Source organism: Tripterygium wilfordii, chromosome 3 (assembly GCF_013401445.1).
Source record: "Tripterygium wilfordii isolate XIE 37 chromosome 3, ASM1340144v1, whole genome shotgun sequence".
Lineage (NCBI taxonomy): Eukaryota > Viridiplantae > Streptophyta > Magnoliopsida > Celastrales > Celastraceae > Tripterygium > Tripterygium wilfordii.
The window spans coordinates 8,926,984-8,951,347 of record NC_052234.1 but is presented as its reverse complement, the minus strand read 5'-3'; the positions used below and the strand labels follow the sequence as shown (position 1 = coordinate 8,951,347).

General features: G+C 38.5%; 1 protein-coding gene across 4 annotated transcripts in view; it reads right to left on the bottom strand.

Moving 5' to 3' along the window:
• LOC119985128 (ABC transporter A family member 1) overlaps positions 1-22,069 on the bottom strand; it is a 42,979-nt gene extending 20,910 nt beyond the window's left edge. For 2 of the 4 annotated variants that reach the window (XM_038829319.1, XM_038829309.1), the window contains exons 1-15: positions 21,765-22,069; positions 21,161-21,240; positions 20,686-20,854; positions 20,175-20,257; positions 18,426-18,642; positions 17,582-17,811; positions 17,403-17,463; positions 17,149-17,235; positions 9,853-10,085; positions 9,635-9,749; positions 9,453-9,542; positions 8,464-8,684; positions 8,270-8,382; positions 6,933-7,039; positions 5,923-5,985 (exon numbers count right to left, since the gene is read on the bottom strand). In XM_038829319.1, the coding sequence (XP_038685247.1) occupies positions 5,923-5,985; positions 6,933-7,039; positions 8,270-8,382; positions 8,464-8,684; positions 9,453-9,542; positions 9,635-9,749; positions 9,853-10,085; positions 17,149-17,235; positions 17,403-17,463; positions 17,582-17,811; positions 18,426-18,642; positions 20,175-20,257; positions 20,686-20,854; positions 21,161-21,240; positions 21,765-21,851 (1,956 nt within the window). In that variant the 5' untranslated portion in view covers positions 21,852-22,069. Of the gene's footprint in view, positions 1-5,922; positions 5,986-6,932; positions 7,040-8,269; positions 8,383-8,463; positions 8,685-9,452; positions 9,543-9,634; positions 9,750-9,852; positions 10,086-17,148; positions 17,236-17,402; positions 17,464-17,581; positions 17,812-18,425; positions 18,643-20,174; positions 20,258-20,685; positions 20,860-21,160; positions 21,241-21,764 lie in introns of all 4 variants that reach the window. The other 2 variants (XM_038829327.1, XM_038829334.1) reach the window with 2 other exon arrangements.
• Positions 22,070-24,364: the final 2,295 nt, after the last annotated feature.

Genomic DNA, 24,364 nt, shown 5'->3' with positions numbered 1-24,364 from the left:
ATGCCGTTACTATTTTATCACCCCAGAATTCATACAGATCCATAACAAAATCCTAGAAATGCAAATATGTGCAACAATAGCACTTGATCATGTTCTCCAAAGGGGCCTAATATGCGTCTGTCGGGGTGTCATGAAGTTCTTTTATCTTTTTCTTTTGTCAAAGGTCTGTCTAGTTGCAGCCTTTTCTGTCCAGTTGTAGCCTTGTTCTTGTCAGAATAAAAAAGCAATTTTGCAAGAATTAACCACAGTTCAGACTCGGGATATGATACCATGTCAGAATACACAGCAGTTTGAGGAAAAGAAACACGTTCTTACTCCTTTGGAGTCCTTCATTATATATGACTTTACAGGGCTGGTTATTAGGAACCAAATAGCTAGTTAGCCTAGTTTACAGGGCTGTAATCTACCTAACAAGAAAAGTACATGTTAAATATTGTAAGGGTAATTTAGTCTTTGTCTGCGTATGTGTTGACTTATCAAGGGTTGGTGTAACAGAAGAAAAAGTAGATAAGAAAATACGAAAAGCTCTCTCTCTCTTCTCTGTGTTCATCTTCTTCTTCCTTTTTTATCAATTTCATCCTTTTGATTCATTAAGTTGGTATCGGAGCTGGTTAATTACCCAGCTACCAAGACAGTTTCAGCTTTCTCTACACATCCCTCACTCTAGCTACTGTTTCATGTACTGGTGACTCATGCGAGACCCCTGAAATTGCCGATGAGTGTTCTGCAACGATGAATGGAGTCTGAAACACGCATGGGTGCACCAAATCTTCGTCTTATCACCTGGCAGATCTCGATTTTTTTCTTAATCTGGGTTTTCAGATTGTGATGAACTCCAGCTCTTGAACTTTTCTGGGTTTTTTGCTTGCTGTTTTGTATCTTTGTAACCTGCAGTTAAAGATTCCTGCAGCATGTCTACTGCCGATTCTGATAGTAAATCTCTGGCGAAGGTGAGTGTCTCCCGGGATGATGATCTTCCTCGTTCTATTACTTCCAAGAAGCTCAATGGGTACAACTATATGTCATGGGCTCATGCTGTCAAGATTCACCTTCGAGGTAAAAAAAAATTGAAGTATATTACTGATGAACCTCCTGAAAAAGGAGATCTTAGTCTTGCTGATTGGGAAAGTGAAGATTCCCTCATTATGGGATGGTTGTGGCATAGTATGGAATCTCATATTATTTCCACTGTGGAATTTGCTAACACTTCAAAACAGATTTGGGATACTCTTGCTAGTGCTCATTCTCAACACTCAAATGTTTCTCGGGTGTATGAATTGTATGAACAAATTTTCTTTACTAAGCAAAATGGTATACCTCTCCCTGAACATTATAGTAAACTAAAGAGCTTGTGGGATCAGCTGTTGCAACATCGTCCTTTTACCCCTGATATTTCTGAACAAAAACGCTACTGGGAGGAATTTATGCTTGCTTCCCTTCTTGCAAGCTTAGATTCTGATTTCAAGGGGTTTAAAGATCAGATTTTGGCTAGTGAGAGTTTACCTACTGCTGCAAATGCATACTCTCGGTTGCTGCGTTCATCTTTGGGGCAAACTTCCTCTACCCAGTCTTCTACCCACTCTACTTCCGATGCTTCAATTTTACTCTCTACTCAAAACACCCGTGGTGGTGCCTTTCGTGGTCGTGGTAATCGTGGTCGTGGTAAAGGTCGCGGGGGTGGTCGTTCTCAGGGCCGTGGTGACAAACAATGTACACATTGTGGAGGGACAAATCACACCGAGCCATATTGTTGGGTTAAATATGGCAAACCAGATCATGTGAATCATGTAATAGCATCATCTTCCTCTGTTCCTTCACTTGGACCTGATGTGTCTACACCTCAAATGTCTAGCACTCCTGATATTGCTGCTCAACTTGGTCAACTCAGTCAAATTATTCAGACATTGCGTGCTTCCAGCCCAACCACCTCCACTGTCACGCTTGCCAAAACAGGTAACATTGCATGTTCTGTTCAAACCCCTTCTTGGATTATTGATTCTGGTGCAAACACACATATGTCTGGTAATTCCTCACTCTTTACTCACCTAAATTCTATCGATCATCATGTCATTCTGGCGGATGGTTCTTCACGACCTGTTTCTGGTAAAGGAATTCTGAATCCATATTCCTTAGGTTCTCTTCCAAATAGTCTTTATCTTAAAAACTTTCCTTTTAATCTTTTGTCAGTTAGTCAATTAACTCGTGCTCTGAATTGCTCCATTAATTTTACTCCAAATTCGTGTGTCTTTCAGGATCTTCAGAGCAAGAAGACGATTGGTTTGGGGCATGAGCGTGATGGTTTGTACTATTTGAATCCTCCACATTCTACTACTGCTCATTCCTTTCCAGCATTGGCTGCATCTCTCACTCCTCTCCAGTGGCATTTTCGTTTGGGACATCCATCACTGTCAAAGTTGAAGCTTGTGGTTCCTTCTCTTAGTTCCATTTCAACTCTTGATTGTGAAGCTTGTCAACTAGGAAAACACCATCGTAGTTCATTTCCTAGTCGTAATGCTCCTCGTGAGTCTGAATCTTTTGCTTTAGTTCATACTGATATCTGGGGACCTGCTCGTGTTTCTAGTGTTTCTGGTCATTTATATTTTGTGGTTTTTGTTGATGATCATTCTCGTATGACTTGGTTATTTTTAATGAAACATCGATCTGAATTACCATCTGTTCTTTTTCGTTTTTATAATGAAGTGTTTACTCAGTTTGAGAAGCGTATCAAAGTCATTCGTTCTGATAATGCACTTGAGTATATCCAAACTTCTGCCTCTAAATTTTGTATTGACAAAGGTATACTTCATCAAACTACCTGTGCTCACACTTCCCAACAAAATGGGGTTGCCGAACGCAAGCATCGACATTTGTTAGATGTAGCACGTACTATAATGTTTCATATGCATGTTCCAAAACATTTTTGGGGCGATGCGGTTCTCACTGCTTGCTATCTTGTTAATCGTATGCCTGCTGTATTATTAGGGAATAAAACTCCTTTCTCTATTTTATATCCTTCTCGATCTCCTTTTTCTGTCTCACCTCGAGTTTTTGGTTGTGTTGCCTTTGTTCATATTTTAGATGCAGGATTGGACAAATTGTCTCCTCGAGCACGGAAATGTATTTTCCTTGGCTACCCTCGTACTCAAAAGGGATATCGGTGTTATTGTCCTTCCTCTCGTCGTTACTTTGTCTGTGCTGATGTTACATTCTTCGAAACAGTTCCTTTTTATTCTGATGCAGGTTCTACCCTAGTTTTGGATGCCTTACATGCTCCTCCTGAGTCCACTTCTTCTGCCCCTGTTCTCCCTCTCTCGGATGGTCCACTTAGTGAGGGGGAATCTTCTGATTCTCCTTCTCCTCTAAGTGCAGGGGAGTCCATATCTGTTTCTTCTCCTTCCAAAGAATCTTCGTCTGAGCCTCCATTACAAGTTTATTCTCGGACTCCAAATAGGAAAATCATTTCGCATGGCCCAACCGAGTCATCTCTTGCTCCTGAAGTCCTACCCAGTGCTACTCAAGTTCCCATTTCTACAGATGACTTGCCTATTGCTCTCCGTCGCGGTAAGCGTGCTTGTACTAGACATCCTATTTCTAACTTTGTCTCATATCATCGTGTATCTCCTTGTTTCCACTCCTTTGTTCGTGCCTTGTCTACTATTTCTATTCCAGGAACCTATAAGGAAGCTGCCTCTTCTCCGGGATGGAAGAAAGCAATGGATGAAGAAATGAGTGCCCTTTATAAAAACCAGACCTGGGAGTTGACCACTCTTCCTTCGGGGAAGCACACGGTAGGATGTCGAGGGTGTATACTGTGAAATATTTACCGGATGGTTCTGTTGAACGCCTCAAGGCTAGATTGGTTGCAAAGGGGTATACTCAAACATATGGAATTGATTATATGGAAACCTTTTCGCCAGTAGCCCGTTTGAATTCAGTCCGTATCCTCTTTGCGGTTGCTGTTACTCGATCTTGGCCTTTATATCAACTTGACATTAAAAATGCTTTTCTTCATGGTGATCTCCAAGAAGAAGTGTACATGGACCAACCTCCAGGTTATGTTGTTCCTGGGAGTGGAAGTCTTGTTTGTCGCCTGCGAAAATCCTTGTATGGTTTGAAACAATCTCCTCGTGCCTGGTTTGATCGATTTAGCAAGGCTCTAGTGGATTATGGCTATAAGAGGTCGGTGTTTGATCATTCGGTTTTTGTTCGGCATAAACCATCTGGTAGTGTTATTCTTATTGTTTATGTTGATGATATTATTATATCTGGTGGTGATATGAAAGGCATTAGTGAGTTAAAAAGCTATCTGAGTAGCCAGTTTTGTACTAAAGACCTGGGAAACATTCGTTACTTTCTTGGCATAGAGGTGGCTCGATCCTCTAGTGGTCTTTTCTTGTCGCAGCGGAAGTATGTTATGGATCTTCTTACTGAGACAGGATTATTGGGTTCTCGTCCAGCAGACACACCTATAGATGCTACAACCAGGCTTGATCCCGATACTGGTGCTGTTTTCCGAGATGTAGGTCGATATCGTCGTCTGGTTGGTAAGTTAATGTATCTTACAGTTACTCGTCCTGATATTGCCTATGCAGTCAGTGTTGTTAGCAGATTTATGCAGGCCCCTCGGTCCCCACATTTTGCAGCAGTTTGGCGTATCATCCGCTACTTGAAAGGCACTGTCGGGCGTGGTTTATTTTATCGTATATCCTCTCTTTATGTGTCTGGGTATAGTGATGCAGATTGGGCTGGCTCTCGTTCTGATCGTCGTTCTACTTCTGGATATTGTACTTTTATTGGTGATAATCTGGTTACTTGGCGTTCTAAGAAGCAACAAGTTGTTGCTCGTTCTAGTGCAGAGGCAGAGTATCGTGCCATGGCCCACACCGCTTCTGAAATGTTATGGGTGTTTTTCATCCTCTCTGACTTTGGTGTTAAGGTGTCTCGCCCAATGCCCATGTATTGTGATAATCAAGCAGCCATTTATATTGCTAATAATCCCGTTTTTCATGAACGTACCAAACATATTGAAGTGGATTGTCACTTCATCCGAGATCTGTTGTTGAGAGGAGATATATGTACACCTTATGTCTCTTCCACTTCTCAGTTAGGAGATTTCTTCACAAAACCTTTGTTTCCTTCTATGTTTCATAAGTTCTGTACCAAGCTGATCATGTTCAATATGTATGCTCCAGCTTGAGGGGGGATGTTAAATATTGTAAGGGTAATTTAGTCTTTGTCTGCGTATGTGTTGACTTATCAAGGGTTGGTGTAACAGAAGAAAAAGTAGATAAGAAAATACGAAAAGCTCTCTCTCTCTTCTCTGTGTTCATCTTCTTCTTCCTTTTTTATCAATTTCATCCTTTTGATTCATTAAGTGTACATATACTATATGATCTATCTGATAACTGTACATATTTAGCAATAAATTATACAGCTAATATACATAACAATCAACCAAACTTTAGTGACATTAATATCCCTAAATTTATGCCATTAACAGTTCTCTCTAATTGGATTACATTATCTTTGGTCCCCTTAATAAAGTTCTTTTGCATTCACGTCATCACGTCTCAGAAAAGAGAAACACAGTACTTCATCTCAGGGGGAAACATGGTTATAAGCACACGATTTTTTTAAGACAGGGAAGCCCATTAAAAACAAGCATAAATGATAAGCAAAGGGTATACAAGATCATGAAGCTCATTTAATACAGCCCGAGAAGATGTCAAGGTCAACGTGGTAAAACAGTATGGATTTTTATCACAAGTCGTGAAAGCAATATTTCTCTTTGACACACAAAATATAGATTCAGAAGTATCTACGCTTCTGCTTAATAAACAAAAAAACGACACCAACGAAAAGCAATAATACATTTCATGCATACATGCATTTCAACTTGAAAAATAAAAATACACATCTTACCGTCAATTCCGGAAAAAGGATATCATTTTGAGGGCAAACACCAAGTCCCTTCCGTATCTCATCCTAAAAAAAATGTTCAAGTTAAGAACAGGATTAAACTTATAACTCTATCTGAGGTGGGGAGGTGGGGACAGAGAATGAAACAGATGCGATATATGACTAGTCGTACCACTACAAGAGTAATCACAAAGATGGTGAATGCAATGGACACCTAGCTTATAGAAAATCAATGAAGACTTGGTTCGTATCCCCAAAATGTTGAAATTTTTTCATTTATCCTGTTGTTAAAAAATCATTCACTTCATATTACGGTCATTAATATATTTATTCAATCTATATCTTTTTCTTAGCTTGAATTTTAGAGGAATCAAAGTTGCATACTAGGGAGCATCTTCAGTCATCATCGTCTTCAGCAACTCCGATAAAATTATAGTATAATTATGATTGTGTCACGAATATGTATATTTTGAACAGAATAGATTTGATCTTTGTAAGTACGATGACCTAAAACTGTATTCTATTATGACGCGTTTCGAATTTCTTCATTTAATCACTATAAACATGTATATATTGTATATTTTATAAATATGTGGTTTCCATTCATAAAGGATTAGATTTCCCAATCATTTATAGTTATTTTCAAATTCTCACCATAGTTAATAATTATGATTTTTAATATTTTCAGAAAACTCTATAATTCCATCTTCAATTTTACACACGTTTAATTTTTAAGAGTAATAATAATATATAATCATAGGTTTTTATAATGTCCATCACCCCTTCGTCCGCAAAATGCAAGAAAAGGCATTTAAGCCCATCGGTAAATGATCACAGAGCTTGCTACGGTCATATTAGCTTTTCACTAAGAGAAAACATGACTCATACCTCATTTGCATATCCAACTTCATAGTTACAACACATGTATAACAGTAGCATGTCTCATGAGGAATTTCATGCGAGCTTAAAATAGAAGCAAACAAACAATTAGAACAAGAAAATTGAACATCTACCATATCTGTAACAATATTCTTGCCAAACACCAGAGCATCCCCTGATGTAGGAGGAAGAAGGCCCACAAGCATTGAAATTGTTGTACTTTTACCAGCTCCATTGTGTCCTAAAACATAGAAATATTAAAATCAGTAAAATAAAATGAAGTATTATGCTTCAAAGCCACATGTGCAATAGTATACTTCAATAAACATCTAAGCAACCATAGAGGAGATGATCACCTTACACCACCCACCCCACCAGACAAACAAAGGAGAAAAGAAAGAAAGTTACTCCGGACTGACTGCAACTTCAAATGAAAGTAAGAACCATATATAACTCCATGATAAGCACATTTAAGTTCCAAAAGCATAAGGACAACAAAAATGAAGTCCAACAATTCCAATTATTTTGTTGGTATTATGAGTTCCTACCCCTTAACTTACTAAGCAATCAGTGAGTCAAAGAATTCCCAAGAGCCTAAAAATTGGGTTCTAATTTGCCAAAAAAAAAAGAAGTAAATGTAGTCATGAAGAAAAAGCTGGGAACTAGTGCAATACAAAATCGAATTCAACCGTATGATAGGAATGTCACGTAGGCAAGCCTAGATTTAGTATGAAGGCTTTGATGAATAATTTTTGCTAGCCTGTTCCCTTCGAGAAGTTAGAGGGTGCCCCATAATCATTACAAAGTAGAGGCTCTTTCCTTGGTTTCCACAAGATGAGCAGGCATGCTAAAGCATCAGTTGCTTATCTTAACTTCACAAGATAAGGCTTATGCTTCGCTGCATCACATCTCAAGGTCTTCTAATGGACCACAACCATTAGTCCAAATGTAATCTCTCTATTAGACTTTCTAGAATGTCTTGTTCTATAGCTAGTATATGCAGTACTTCCACAACCTCACTTTCCGTTGAGATCACAGCTCCACCACATCATCAGTGTCACACAAGACAAACAAATCCAAGAAATATCCACCAGGAATATCAGAAATGGTCGTGCAGACTAGGATCAGCTTTCTCATCTTTACGAGAAGGCAGAAGTGAAAGATGATGAGATTCCAACACTGTTTATTCCTAGCAAAAGCTGATTGGTACGATTTAAGAACCTTAGCAAAAGGCCAGACAAGTATAGTATACATAAAAATTTATCACACTGCCAGCCAAGAGCTACGTTGGTAAAAATAAATGAAACTATGTGCCAGAAGAGAATATGTCATAGCTCGACAGAAAAGCTCCCAAATGTCAAAGAAACATCCGTAATAGATCTATAGTTTTGTACAAGTTTAGAGTTAAAAGACTGGATTACAAATAATTATGAAGAAAATTCATGAAAGTGGAAAAAGTAAGCATAATTACCTAGAAGAGCAAGAATCTGGTTTTCATACAAGGTCAGCTGTAAAGAGTTAACAGCACAACTATTCCCTCTTCTGGTAGAGTACACCTTATGCAGGTTCCTCATCTGGATACATCTACAGGTCAAATAAAATCTGTGAGGAAAATCATAACAAAGATGCTTCAAAAGCTATAGAATAAAAAGTCTACAAACAAACCTGCCGTCAAGCTCTTGTTGCTTCATGTCCAAACTAATTGCTTCCACGATAGGTTCAACAGTATCTCCTCCATAAAAATTCGACTTGTTCTTGGAAAAATTATCATTAACTTTACCCTCCAAAGAAGAACTTTGATGTTTGATCTTCTTTTTTTTCCTCCAGAAGCAATTTTGGAATATGAAGTTCCAATGATAGCTTACTCCATTTTCCCTGGGAAGGACCTGATGCCAGCAAGTTTCATTACATACACAAGGCGCCGCAAATATGTATTTTTTTACAGTTAAAGCAAACTATAGTGAATGAGTAACTCTTGGATGGATCTCCTCCCCCATCAGTATCTCACATGCATTTTTTAGCAACAAAAGGAACTGTATATCACATGCTTTCTACCGAAGATAAGATAATACAATCCATTATCATGACGTAACAGTTCATTGGGCTTCTTTTTGAATGGGGAAATCTTAAAATTCCTTCAAAGACATCCAAAACGAACTAAGTTTTTGCTGGCTGCAATACCCAAATATTATCATTAATTTTTCTAATCGCAAACAAACTAAAAATTAACATAATTTGGAGAGATCAAAATCTACATATCATCTGAACCTATTAACAAGTATGACTAACATGCTACTGATACACATCCTAGTTCTCTGCAGTACGTTATGTCTGATCAAGAAGATGAAGAGGGCAAAAACATGCTATAAAACAATGGCAATAAAAACCAAAAAACTTGACATAACAGAAATGAAACTAAAAAAGAAATCACCTCACTTTTATCCAAAAAAAAACAACAGAGAAATTTACCCTCCTCAATCTAAAGCAGTCATTGTCATTGTCACGGAGCAGTAAAGTGTCTGAAATTAACCGTATTCCTTTCCCTCGTTTTTTTATTCGTTTTCTTTAAATGGAAAAAAAAAACCACATTCATTCATCAATAAAATTTGAAAATCATTAATGCTTTCAGATCTATGAGAATTCAATAGACATACCTTATCTAGGTAGAGACCAATGAGACAGTACAATAGTGTGTCAAGCAACATCATGAGAAGACAGACCAAAAAATTTACACCGGAATCAGCCTACACCAATGATTACCTTTACGAGTTTAGAACCAAGAAAGCATGTGGCATCAAATTAATTATTACCAGAGAAAAACCCAAATAAAACTTACTCGCCATATGTTGCTCCAACGAAGTCCAATGTGAGCACGCTCATAATCGGCAAAGTTAATCGATCCTAGAGCAAATGCTGTTGGTGACAGCAAAGAAGCAACAACCTTTAATATCCTACAAGAAAAAGAATATAATGACTTGAGATCAGGATTTCCAGTACCAATGCTTTCAAGTAAAATCAGAAAGCATAAAAATCGATCCTACCAAGAGTACTTACATGGGGACAGCTTCGTCGTTGACAGTGTAATAAGGAAAGAAGGCCCCAAGAAACGAAAGGGTTCCAACTGCAACAGCAGTTTTTGCTCGTGTGAAGAATGTAGATACCAGAAATGACAGCATGATTGCGCTGAGTCCAAACAAAAAGAAATACACGAACACCACGGACTTATCACTATACTTAAAAAGGCTACCCATGGTACAAGCTGTGATGATACCAGCTGATAATGCAAACTGCACAAGACATCAAACTACAGTGAAATGAGGAGGAAATATCTAGTAACAGGCACAGGCTGCTACTTATCAGAGGTCTTGTCAATGAGAAAACATTAACGAATATTTTACACATAAAAAAGGATATGACCACATGCCAGTATCAATTCGCCACCATACATAAGCAACTGTGACCACATTGAATGCGGATTGAAGACACAAAAAATTATAAAAGAAGAAACTGAAGACAGAATGTCATCCTTTCATAGTTTGATTTAGAGAATAAATACAGTAGCGAGATTTGGAAAGCCCAGGGGGAAGAAACTCCGCCACCGCACACTTTAACACAGACATGGGACTTAACATTTTCATCACATATCCAAATCGTTGTTCTGTGGTTGACTATAATACAAAAATACCATAATTCGCATAATCATTGCCATAGTGGTCATCGTCACAAAAACCACGGCAATTTGCTCGCCCAATATCACAACCACAATGACCATCTCCAAAACCACCCTATGACCATAACCATCTCAACCCCTCGATCACCAACTGAGCCCCTACCGCCACCTTCATAAATTAAATATCATTCTTACATAGGTTGATAAGGATTCATGCTCCGTTACAAGTCAATATAGAAGATGTTATGATATGAGTTTTGATGATGAAGTGTGCATTCTATATGTTGATCAAAATATGTGTTCTATGTTTGCTATGCATTCTTAATTATATTCTGAACTTGTTTCTATCCTTTAATGCTTTAATTTGCAAGGCTAACAAAGATCAAGACATGAAGCTTTTAATCAAGCTTACAAGTCACTAAGTTTCAGGTTTCAGATTTCATTATGATTTGTCTTGTTGTTTTGGCCATTACTAATCTTACACAAGTTAGCATATCACAAGTTGTCATCCTATAAAGTCAAAGCTTGCTGAAATTCAATGAATGAGTACAGAAAAGAAAGATTAGCAGCTGATTTGAAATGGCAGCTAGCAAAGCATGCTGAAAATTAAATTATGAAGACTTTCCTAGCACCTACAAACATCACATGTTCAAGTTACTGCAAAAAGTTAAAGATGGCTGCAATTGTTGAAAAGAAAAGCAATGAAGTAGGTGAAAGAGATAAGAAGTCAAAGTTGGCTGTAAAAGAAGTTGGAATTATTGAAGAGATGAAGAAATAAATGGAGAAGACAAGAAGTGAAATATAGCTGCAAATGGGAGCTGAAATCTTTCAAGATCACAAAGCCTTAAAAGTCAAAAAGGTCTAGCTCCATGCAACGGTCATGTTTAGGAATTCTAGTGCATATAAATGCTTCTATATACTCCATAGAACAACACAGAACTTGATTCCAATTCTCTGAGAGTTTTACAAGCATTCAAGCCTTCATTCTTACTCAGAAAATACTCGAGCTTCATTGTACACTCCTTGATCATTATAGAGTCACTTTGTACACACTGTTACGAGAGAGTTGTTGGCTTTGAAGAACTTGTATATTTCACACTCTTCTTCGTACAATCTTGCATACAAACCTAAATACAGCCTAGTGCATGTACAATGACTAAACTACCCTTATACATTCTAACACTCCCCCTCAAGTTGGAGCATAGATGTCAATCATGCCCAACTTGCTACAAATATCAGTTATTCGACTCCCTGGTAGAGCTTTAGTAAATACATCGGCTATTTGATCTTCCGTTCTAACATGGTTAAGTCGAACCATGCCTTGTTGGAGTTTCTCTCGAATGAAATGACAATCAACCTCAATATGTTTTGTACGCTCATGAAATACTGAGTTAGAAGCAATATGAATAGCTGCTTGATTATCACACCACAATTGCATAGGAGTTGAGTCCTTCATACCAATTTCCTCAAGTAAGTGACGAACCCACATAAGTTCACAAATAGACTGAGCCATGGCTCTATATTCAGATTCAGCACTTGACTTTGCAACCACACTTTGTTTCTTACTTTTCCATGATATCAAATTCCCTCCAACAAAGACACAATAACCTGTAGTAGACCTTCTGTCTATAGGACATCCCGCCCAATCAGCATCAGAGAATCCTTCCACCCCAAGGTTATTACGACCTTTACAAAGAACGCCACGACCTGCTCCTTCCACTCTATTGTGACCATGATCTTTATAAACAATACCGCGGCCTGGAGCACCCTTAAGATACTTCAAGATGTGAATAACTGCATCCCAGTGAGATGTCCGAGGAGACGACATAAACTGACTAACCACACTTACCGGGAAGGCAATATCTGGACGTGTCACTGTAAGATAATTAAGTTTCCCAACTAAACGCCGATATTGTTCTGGGTCACCAAGTGGAACACCATCTTCAGCCGAGAGTTTCACATTAGACACCATAGGTGCCTCACACGGTTTAACATCAGTCAAACCTGTCTCATTAAGTATATCAAGTACATATTTCCTCTGTGAAAGAAAGATACCTCGCTTACTCCGTGACACCTCAATGCCCAAGAAATACCTGAGAGATCCAAGATCCTTTGTTTGAAATTTGGTGTGAAGAAAAGACTTGAGCGCGGTAATACCTATACTATCACTCCCAGTAATCACAATATCATCAACATATACCACCAGAAGAATACAACCTAACTCAGATTGTTTGTAGAAAACAGAATGGTCAAGAGCACTCCGACACATCCCAAACTCAACAACCACTTCACTGAATCTACCAAACCAAGCACGAGGAGACTGTTTCAACCCATATAATGATTTCCGAAGAAAACATACTTTCCCAGACTCCCCCTGAGCAACAAACCCAGGTGGTTGCTCCATGTAGACTTCTTCAACCAAATCACCATGCAAGAAAGCATTTGTAACATCTAACTGATGTAAGGGCCAGTGATAGATAGCAGCAAGAGAGATAAATAGGCGAATAGAAGTGATCTTGGCAACTGGAGAAAATGTCTCTAAATAATCAACACCATAAGTCTGAGCATAGCCTTTCGCCACTAATCGAGCCTTCAAACGGGCCACAGAACCATCAGGATTCACTTTAACAGTGAAAACCCACTTACAACCAATAGAACGTTTACCTTGGGGAAGAGAAACAAGATCCCAAGTACCATTCTTCTGAAGAGCAAACATCTCAACCGCCATTGCTTGGCGCCACCCAGGATGAGAAAAAGCCTCTGAAACAGACTTAGGAACAGAAACAGAGTCGAGAGAAGAAATAGTAGATCGGGAGACAAGAGAAAGATGATTATAAGACACAAAGGAAGATATAGGATAGGTACAAGAACGTTTACCTTTACGAAGAGCAATAGGTAAATCAAGACTATCATCAGGAGCAGGAGGACTCGGATCTGGTGAGGAAGATGCAGGCGAAAGTTGAGTGTCATGGTCTGTCATAGATGCTACTGGAGAATTCACTGGCGGTGATGCAGCAGAATGGTGCCAGGTATGTCGAGAATACGTTTGAGTGATGGGAGGTCGGGAGGACTCAATATGAAGATCATGTCCAAATACTCTGTAGACAAGGAACTCATCCTCAGGAGCAAAGGAGAACGTAGAAGAATCATTAACATAAGGAGTAGATTCAAAAAATGTAACATCAGCGGAAACTAAGTAGCGACCAATATCAGGAGAGAAACAACGATACCCCTTTTGATGACGAGAGTATCCCAAGAAAACACATTTCAGAGAACGCGGATCAAGTTTAGTAACTTTAGGTCGGACATCCTGCACAAAACACACACAACCAAATATACGCGGCGGAAGACAGAAGAGAGGCTGAGAGGGAAACAAAACAGAAAAAGGTATACCTCCATCCAGAATCGACGAGGGCATACGATTGATTAGATAACAGGCAGTATGAACCGCATCAGCCCAAAAAATCTTGGAAACTTTCATATGGAACAACAGAGCCCTGGCAACTTCCATCAAATGACGATTTTTTCGTTCGGCCACCCCATTTTGTTGTGGGGTGACAACACAGGATGACTGATGAACAATACCATTATGAACAAGATAAGAAGAAAGAGAGTCAGAAAAATACTCCTTGGCATTGTCACTACGGAAAATTCGAATAGAAGCATTATGTTGAGTTTTGACTTCAGCATGAAATGCACAAAATATAGAATATAACTCGGAACGCTTTTTCATTAAATATAACCAAGTCACTCGGGTAAAGTCATCAACAAAAGTAACAAAGTAACGAAATCCAGATTGAGACACAATTGGACAAGGGGCCCAATATGTTAACATGGTATCGGAGCTGATGGTAGTCGCGAGCCTATGTCGATCTCAGCAGTCCTAGTTCTGATCCTGCTGCCTGGTGCGATGAGCGATGAGCTGCTCTCAGAGTCTGGCTCTAGTTCTGCTACCTGGTGCAGTGAAATCAAGGTCTGGTTCCAGTTTCAAAGGTGAAATCGAGTCGTTATCTTGTTTTGTTTTGTGAATCTAGGCTCTATATTCAGAGTGGGAGTCGATTCCAGATCGGTGCTTGGTGTGACTGGTCGGGTCTGGGCAGCTGGTGCGACTGGTCTGGCCTGGGCAGCGTGTGGTTCTGGTCTGGGCAGCTGGTGCGACTGGTCTGGTCTGGGCAGCTGGTGCGATTGGTCTGGCCTGGGCAGCGTGTGGCTTTGGTCTGTAAGTTTTTTTTTGGTTCCCGTAAGTCTATTTTTTTTTGGTATTCTGGGATGCAAGAATTCATAAAATGGAAGTATGAATTGCTGGAGTAGTATTTCTGTCATTACTGGGAAAACATTCTGCTGGTTCCCGTGAGTAGATCCATGAGAGAGTTGCTGTCAGAGTAAAAAAAAAAAAAAAAAAAAAAAAAAAAAAAAGTTGCTTTCTGTTGATTTCTTTGAGCTGATTACAATGGCTGGTCCTAGTGAAACTAAGGCATTCACTGAAATTGTAACAACTGGGCATCGCATTACAGATAGGAAACTGAATGGTACTAATTATAGTCAATGGAAACGGGTCATTAGACGGTACTTGTCAGGTATTGATATGGAGAAGCACTTAACTGATCATCCACCAATAGAGCCTGCAGCAAGGGCTCAATGGCAGAAAGAAGATGATAAATTGTTCACTATAATTCAACATACTATGGAGCACACTGTTGATGACATGGTTGGTCATTGTGATACTGTCCGAGAGTTGTGGGAATATTTGGAGTCCTTGTATTCCAGTAAGCAGAACTTATCTCATGTTCATGATCTATTATCTGGTTTGTATCGAGCTGATCAGAAGGGACGCACTTTAGTTGAGTATTATACTGATTTTAAGCGGATGTTTGAGGAGAAGAAGACCTTGTATCCTATATTAGCTGATGTGAAGAAAATGCAGGAACAGGAAGAGGAGATCATGGTTCAGTGTTTTCTTGCAGGATTAGAATCCGAGTATGAAGTGGCTCGATCTCAAATTCTTACAGGGTCTACTCTTCCTTCACTTGCTGAGGTGTTTTCTCGGTTGCGCAAAGTTTGTAAGGATGGTAAAGAATCCTCTGGAGTATCTACGTTCTCTGGCGATACTTCTGCTTTATTGGGTTGGACACCACCAGCTGGTGGTAATAGAGGTGGTAATAGAGGTGGTCGTAGTAGTGGTCGAGGAGTGCGTGGGGGTGGCCATGATAATGGAGGGCGTGGAGGTCCTAGGATATGTTATCACTGTGGGGAGCAGGGTCATTTGAAGAAATATTGTTGGAAATTGCATGGTAAACCATCTGCACCTCCGCAGTTCGCCAATGTTGCTACCCAGGAGGGTATATTATGATCTCGGCTGATGAGTATGCTCGGTTTGCTCAATTTCAGGCTACCCAATCGACTGTCAATCTGGTTCAGTCAGGTAATGCAACTGCCTGCCTTTCCTCATCCTCCGGTAATTGGGTCATTGACTCTGGAGCCACCGATCATATGACTAGCAATCCAGGTATCCTTTCTTCATTTCAGTCATCTCCCACTCTACCAAATGTCACTCTAGCCGATGGCTCTAATGTTCCTGTACTTGGGAGTGGTACAGCCTTACCTACATCCACTTTATCTCTCTCTTCCGTCTTATGCTTGCCTCACTTTCCTTTTAACTTATTATCTGTGAGTAGAATTACTCATGCTTTACATTGTTCTGTTCATTTCTTTCCTGATCGCCCAACTCCGAGAAGCCCACCACGTGAAAGCCCATCGCGTTGGACTGGCTCCGATACCATGTTAACATATTGGGCCCCTTGTCCAACCCCTTAAAAGGCCTATTAGGAGGTAGGAGGAAACCCTCATTTAAACCACACACCAGCCCTCTTTCCAACCGATGTGGGATACTCAACATCCCCCCTCACGTGTGGGTTGGTCCAACTCCGAGAAGCCCACCACGTGAAAGCCCATCGCGTTGGACTGGCTCCGATACCATGTTACGAGAGAGTTGTTGGCTTTGAAGAACTTGTATATTTCACACTCTTCTTCGTACAATCTTGCATACAAACCTAAATACAGCCTAGTGCATGTACAATGACTAAACTACCCTTATACATTCTAACACACACAATTAAGAGTCTAAGTGCTGGTGGTTAGCTTACAAAATCACAAGAAAGTGAGGCTGGCACTTGGTAAGCCAAAACAGCCATTGTAAAGTGAAGTTGGCACTTTAAACAACAGCTGGTGTAAAGAGAGAGGCTTGGCTCTTCAACAAGCAAATCATAGTGGATTCAAACTCTCAAGGAGGAGCCTTGAGGAGTGGATGTAGGACTATACGTAGCCGAACCACTATAAATCTGTTTGCACTCTCTTACCCTACTCTTTACTTGTTTATTTGTGTGTGTGCTTGTTGTATTTAGTTCTAGTACTTGATTCCTACTCAAACTAACCTAGACCTCAAGCTTATATTCACTAATATCAAGTTTCTATAAGATTTAAAGTAATCTGAAATCAGTAGGTTTAAACTCAAATTTGACATATTTTTAAGGGTAAAACAATTCACCCCCCCCTCTTGTGTTACCTAGATTCTTTCAGAAGAGACAACAGTTCAGAATTCAGATGGACTCTCCTGGTCTTAACAAAAAAGAACACAGCATGCGATAATATTGCTTCAACAAAGGGAGAAAGAGAAAAACTACCTGCAAAGCATAGGTAATAAACCAAGAAAGATGAAATATCCCCTCTTTCAAGCCCATCATGCAAAGACCTTCTCTTATCTTCTGCTCCTGAAATGTTTAAAATTCAAAGAATGTTTAGGTGACAAAATGAAAGGCTAAATCATTCGCTTCCTCTCTTTTAAAGTTGACAAAGAAAGAGTGTCACAGCCAGAAATAATACAGCAAACATTTAAACTGTCAGAATTGTATTTCTTATCATCACACTGATCACAAACCTTCTCAAACACTGAATAGCTGATTAGGCGGGATATCGGGTAGAGAAATCCTAAGAGATACCTGCTCATCGTTCACAGGTAAACCAAATAAGTTTTCAAAGAGAAATATCAAAAGGAATCAACTTTGTTCATAATATAAAAAAGGGAGAATAAAGAAATTAAAAGCAAGAGATACATACAATACTCCCATGACACTTTTAATGATGGACTGAAACTCATCATCAGTGTATTCACGAGTAGGGAAAGGAGCTATTCTGATATTTGCAGGGCTATATTGTGTCCATGGAAGCTTGAGGGAAGATTGCCTGCTGAATGAATCTGATGAGGGGCTTTTTATGTATTCAATAGCAATGTTGCTTTCAGTTTGCTGAGCAACATATATTATGAACGAATCCACCACCTGCTGAAGCTGCAGAAGACAAAGGGGCCAAATAAATTTATCTTTCATCCAAAAAAAATTAGAAAAAGAAAAGGATAGTCCTGGAATTCCTTTGTCTTTCAACAAAGTGCATTGACAAAAACGATGCTCCATGACCATGAAGTGAAGTAAATTGATTCTACAGCTAAAATAGCGACAATTATTCAGGAGGATCTAAAGCAGTAGTCTTAATGATATCACTGTGCCTACCCATCTTGCTTGCAGTGTAATAGCAGACAATTTGACCATAAAAAAACTCTAGCAGAATTTTTTTGCTTCATTGTTTCTCATTGTCAGATATACATCTTAGCTAAAGGTAATCATTTTAAAAGGAAGCACAACAAGAATAGTCACATTTGCAGACCTTAATCTGTTCAGAAAACTGAAATTAACAATACCCAGTGGCAAAATGGTGAAATTTTCAGAAACACGATAAAGCAACATCATAATTCATGAAACATTTTAGCTGCTCAAAAAATAATAGTTAAGGCACCACAAACCATCGGCGATATAGGAGATAAATAAAACCTATTTGCTCACCAAAGAACCTTAAAGGACCAAAAACGCTGAAGTGATAGCAAAGAAAGAAACACATGTAATCATACAGTCAAAAATCCGCTGAAGCTGTACTGCAACATCGGTATAATATTGAAGCCCAATTCCAAGTCTTTGACAAAAGGTCCATTCACGGCCATGATTGACTTAACATTAGGAAATCCAGAAAAAGCCCAAGTGTGGTTGAGGCGAATACTATAATCAAATAACTGAGGACCTTGTCCATGAAATACTACTGCTCCCTTGATTTTTGGATAAGAACAGTTCCTAATGAAAAAAGAAAGAAAGAAAAACTCCATTAGTAGCACTGTAGCAGTGTTATGACATCATATCAATAGTGTGACACAAAATTGAGCAGATCTCAACACCAACAAGTGATTTCGCATGTTGTTCCAACATTAATTTCTCATATCAGATAAGGGTATCAAACAAAGGTAACAAAATTTCAAAAAGCTCAGACTTACACACTCATGTGAAATTTCAAATTTTACAGTAATCAAACATGATCACAAACTAATATCATGCAATTTCTACCTGACAACTAAAGTGGCTCCTATCTCGTATCTACTAGCAGTGGCACATGGCCAAGATGTAGAAAAACAACAATTAAGAAAACCGCACAATATTACAAGATCTAAGGTGCACACTACACAGAAACAATCCATTGACCATTATCCATGTAAAGTAAACAAATCTCATGCACAAGGCTCATGCAGTGGGCGGAGTCACCGAGTCAAAGACACGTAGGATTTACGCAGACCTTACCCCCAAATAATATGTGAAGAGGCTGTTTTCAGGAACTGAACTTGCGAACATTATCCATGTGTTCTAAAAAAAAATTTGTTTCTTCTCATTGGTGCTGCAATATGACAATCAAATTCAACTACAAAATTGAAGACACAAAAGCCCCGCCTCCAAAACTCAAACAAATGTTGGTTAACTTAAATCTTGTTACAAGGATAATGTTGTTACAAAATTAGCATCTTTGAGATTAACTTCCATTTTCTAGAAGATCTAGCCAGCACATCAGATATCTAAAAAACACAAGATCGGTTCTTTTTCCCCTTGCGAAATCATTTAACCTCGGCCATTGTAATACACCGCCCCACCCTAGACCTAGTACGATATTGTCCACTTTGGGCCAGCCCATACTAGCCTGCACGGTTTTGCTTCTCAAGGGCCATCTTTGAGCCTTGAAAACCAGTCTTACTAGATTGGAAAGTTTGGCTTATCATATCATGCACTACACTTCATCCCTTGGGAAATGTGGAATTTAAAGCACTAAGTCCCTTCACCACTTGGTAGCTCTCCTCGTGCCACTAAGCTTGACATTGAGGAGGCTTGTGGCCCTGCTCACTCGAGCTTGGTGTTACAGTTTCCTTCCTTAAAGGCTCACGTCCTCTGAGTTCCACACCTCTGAGGCTCCAACCATGGGGCCTTGCTTAGATACCAACTGTAACAGCTCGCCCCTCTCTAGACCTAGTAAGACATTGTCTGCTCTGGGCCAACCCATAGTAGCCCCCACGGTTTTGCTTTCAAGGCCCATCTTTGAACTCTGAAAAGCGCTCTTACTAGGTTGGGAAGTTTTGCCTATTATATTCTGCATTTCACTTCTTTCTTTGGGCAATGTGGGTTTTGCACTAAGCTCCTTCGCCACTCGGTAGCTCACAAGTACCATCAAGCTTGACACCGCAGAGACTTGTGGCCCCGCCCACACGAGCTAGGTGCTACAGGCACATACAACCTTTTCTAGAGCATATTGCCAGCAATCATAACACAAGGCAGAAAGTATGGCTTACTTGGCTTCATTATAAGTACTGTAGAGATTGGAGGAGATGTAGGTTTCAAGCTCAAGTTCATCTTCATAGACCTTAGCAACTCGCTGTAAACAAGTAAAAAAAACTCCAACTTCAATATAAACATCCTTATGATTGCTTCCGTTAAATTACCAAATTAACAATGCTATAATTGAAGGATTGAAAACTCAAAATCTAAGAATGTTAATCTAAGTGCCGAGTTATATCCACTTCAAGATTGTCAAAAGATCTAATGTTGTTCTTCTTCCAAATTATCATACAATGGCAAGAGCAAAAAACATACTATTGTCCCCTTTCTTTTGTCACTCCCTATGCTTTCTTTGAAAATGTTAGCCATCAAGACACCTAATGCTTTCTTTCAATAATAAAATGTTGGTCACCAAGACAGATAATATAAACCACAAAGTGGCATGTAACTAAAGAATAGGAAACAATACTTATACACAAACAATAAAAGATATTTAAAATTTAAAAAAAAAAAAAAAACAGTTACCTTCAGTAAAGGAAATTTTATAGACATCAAATCGATCATCATCCGTGTTTCTTCTGTATCAGGAGCAAATGCCAAATACTCTCTCTTGGCCAACAATAATTCTAAAACTTGTTGAAAATTAGGAGATATGCCTTTTCCCACTTCCACAAACTTATCTTTTTGTATATACCTGGACTTCAAAAGTCAGCATCACTTAAAATGATAAGCCAAAAGCCATAAATTCTTTCAAATTTAAGAAAGCAATTGGTTTTTCAAGATAATTTAATGTTTCTCAGCCAGTGAGCTTAGGAAACCAACATCAAACAATTAACGCCATTGTGGGTACCTCGAAAATTTTATAAATGCAAGACACAATATTTAAGACTACAAGTCTACCATTTCTTCCTGTTCTTTTGTTCCCTGCTTTCTCAGTAACCAAAGAGAGTGTGTCACATAAGAAACATGAAAACATAGCAAAGGTTTTCAATTAACTTACGGTTGAGCTGGGTGAATTTGTGTATCAACTTGTGTCCTAACAGCTATCAACAACAACATTACAATTGTAGGAAGCAAAATCTGCAACAAATAAAAGAACATGTCATTATCTGTTCTTTTTCTTTTCCTCTATTTGACAAGGATTCTAAAATATCTAGATACAAAACTTAAAAATCGATTTTACATGACAAGTGACGGAAAAAAACACTATAAACTAGAAACACCAGCGAAATTGGATATCTGAGAACAATGCTAATAAATGTTCTTAATTTCTATTACTAATTCCCAAATAGAAGAAACCACAATATTAAGCCAATTTCAGTTACAAAATTAAAATAAATATAAAAACAAACAATTAATAAAACAAAGACTGAACAGTAGTTCCTAATGATCAGTGAGTAAATACGAGATACATCGAAGAGAAAACAACAAGAAAAAATCAGAAATTCAAAAGTAATCAAACAGTCTAACAAGAGTCCTAATCCAAAAAGCAAGTGCCAAAAGTTTAGAATTCAACTCTCCATTAAGATACAGCCACCAAATTAAGTAACCCCGCCCGCTCACTGGCTAGCGCCATAGCTCGAGAAGAGAAACAGAGAGCAAACCTCGGCGAGAGTAACAAAAGGATGACGAATTTTGAGAAGCCAGTTCTTCCGAAGCATAGCTTTCAACTGCCTCCGTGCAGTCCCCATCTCTTCTCCTCTGGAAGCGCAGAATTCCAATCGGCTCCAAAACCCTACCGATAGAAAGCGAATTCAGAGAGAAAAGAAAGGAAAGTGGCAGAGGTGGAGGTGGCGACGAGACGGAAGGAAACGAAGACAGTTTCCTTATATTGAAGCCATATGGAGCTGTGCACCGTTGCAGATTCTCTCTTTCTTGTTTCTCTCTTTTTGACGTTTCATTGGACAGAATTAGGAGATTGGAAAATTCGCACTAACTACCAAACGTGCAAGTTGTAACCGCGAGAAGAGTTAATGGTACGAGATTTATGCAAATGAGCAATTAATTGAACGGAAATCACATTGTATTTAAATGATCATCCACCCATCCGATTATGGATTCGAATTCTCCCCTCCTCAAACCCCCTATTTAAAAAATAATGATACGAGATTTATGTGACTATAAAAACATATTTCTTGAAAACAATTAACCCTAGCTTTCTTTAAATTTAATCATCATAACTAATCAATTTTAATTTGTTAACATTAATTTCATCTATTGTAATATCCAGTGGTGAAGCCACGGTGTGGTGAGGTCAGCTGACTCCCTCAAAAAAAAAATTATACCCTAATTATATAGTGATTTATGTAAACGATCCTCCTGAATTTTCAATTTAGACCCCGATTGTTGTAAAAAATCATGTTTATAATTGAAACAATAAGACATATGACAAATATTACTTATTATATTTTATAAATTTTTAATTTTTAGTGTTATTTCTTATCCTTCCGAATGTATAACTAATAGATAATCCAAAAAAATTTAGAGAGACACTAATTTGGATCTTCTTGAACCTCTCGCATCATGTAAATTTAAGTTCCCAAGAACCTTGGCGCGGCTTATTGAACTTGGGCAAGATTGGGTTAGTTCCACAGACAACAAAATCAAACATTATCTAGAGCATCACTATTGTGGGACCCATTATCATCCCAACAAAATCAAGTTGGGATGATAAGTATTAGTACTAATTAATCAATTTGGAGCCATATTACCATATGTAAGAAGGAAAAAAAATCACCAAAACTTTTTAATAATATATAATAAAATGAGTTGAATTTGAATGATTATTGTCCTAATCACAAGTGGGGGCTTTAATCACTTTGGGACAAAGCATGGTGGCTTGAAGTCATTATCAGGGCAAGATTAAAGAGCATAGAAAAGGATTAGGGGCCACACAAACCCCACAAACATTCTTACTTATACTATGGGTTAGGCGCTTAATTTGACCGACCGCCGACCATCTCATGTGATTGTGAGGTCTTCAAATACTCGTGGGATGAGAATTTAACATTGCATACTTTTTTGAGATATTTCTATGCACACTTAAAATACCAATCTTAAAAACATCACTTTTTAAAAGTATGATACTTTTTAGAGTATGGATAAGACCGACCCTAGCCAATTTGATGCCCAAAGTTGCACAGTAAATTATTGCCCTTCTACGATTTTTTTCTTCTATATTTAGGGCCCGTGAAGCATTCGGGCTTTGTTGGTTTTATATGGAACAAGTCATACCGAAGCCTCGTTTTACTTCGATGTGGGATACAAGAAGAGAGAAAGAGACTGTCAGAGTCCTTGTTTCCGAGTCTCGAAGAAAGAAATGACGTAGAAAAATTGAAAAAATTGTGTTACTTGTTTTGCACATTCTGACTTTGTGGGTCCCATGTTAAAAAAATTTGCTTGTCATTTTGTGGCTTTTTCAGTTGTTTACTTCTTTCGTTTTTTTTTTTTATCAAAAACAAATATATAATTTTTTTTAGGGATTATGGTGCCCCCAAGGTGCCCAAAGCAGTAGTTTTGATTGCTTTGGGTTAGGGTCTGTCCTAAATATGAATAAGTGAAATGATAAATGAAACTCATTATTTTAAGCAATTTAAATGTGCATAAAAGAATATTCTATATATATATATATGAATTGTCACATCAGAGTTGAAGGGTATGGTGTAAAATAATGGTTTATGTTTAGATTTGAAATATGTAGGCTTAAAAGCAATGTGATGCACTTGTCATCTCACTCATCCACATATATATTAATAGCATGCACACACTCAAGGTACTAGTTGGAGTAGCAAAGATGATGTGTATTATTTTGATGATCAGGGTTTGAATTCTCCTATTCTGTTTCAAAAAATATATTTAATAACATGCAAAAAAGTTGCATAAATTTATAAGAACCTAAAGACGAAACGGAGACAATTCACAGTTATACATTGGGTTCAGGGAGTTTCCCAGTGAGGTTCAGCCAAATCCACCCATGGCCCACCCACCCCACCATCCCAAACCAAGTGTTAATAATGTCTTTGTTATCTTTGCATCCTGAAGTATTTATTGTCTATTAGCTCTCTGAAACCTTCTTTATTTATTTGTTTTTACTTCTTGAGTTCATTTTGTTCTTCTTAATTTTCCTATCTATTAAGCTTATTGCATGGGCGCTTCCAGTAGAACAGTTTGTTTCTTTTGGGCAAAGATGATCTGCTGCATATGC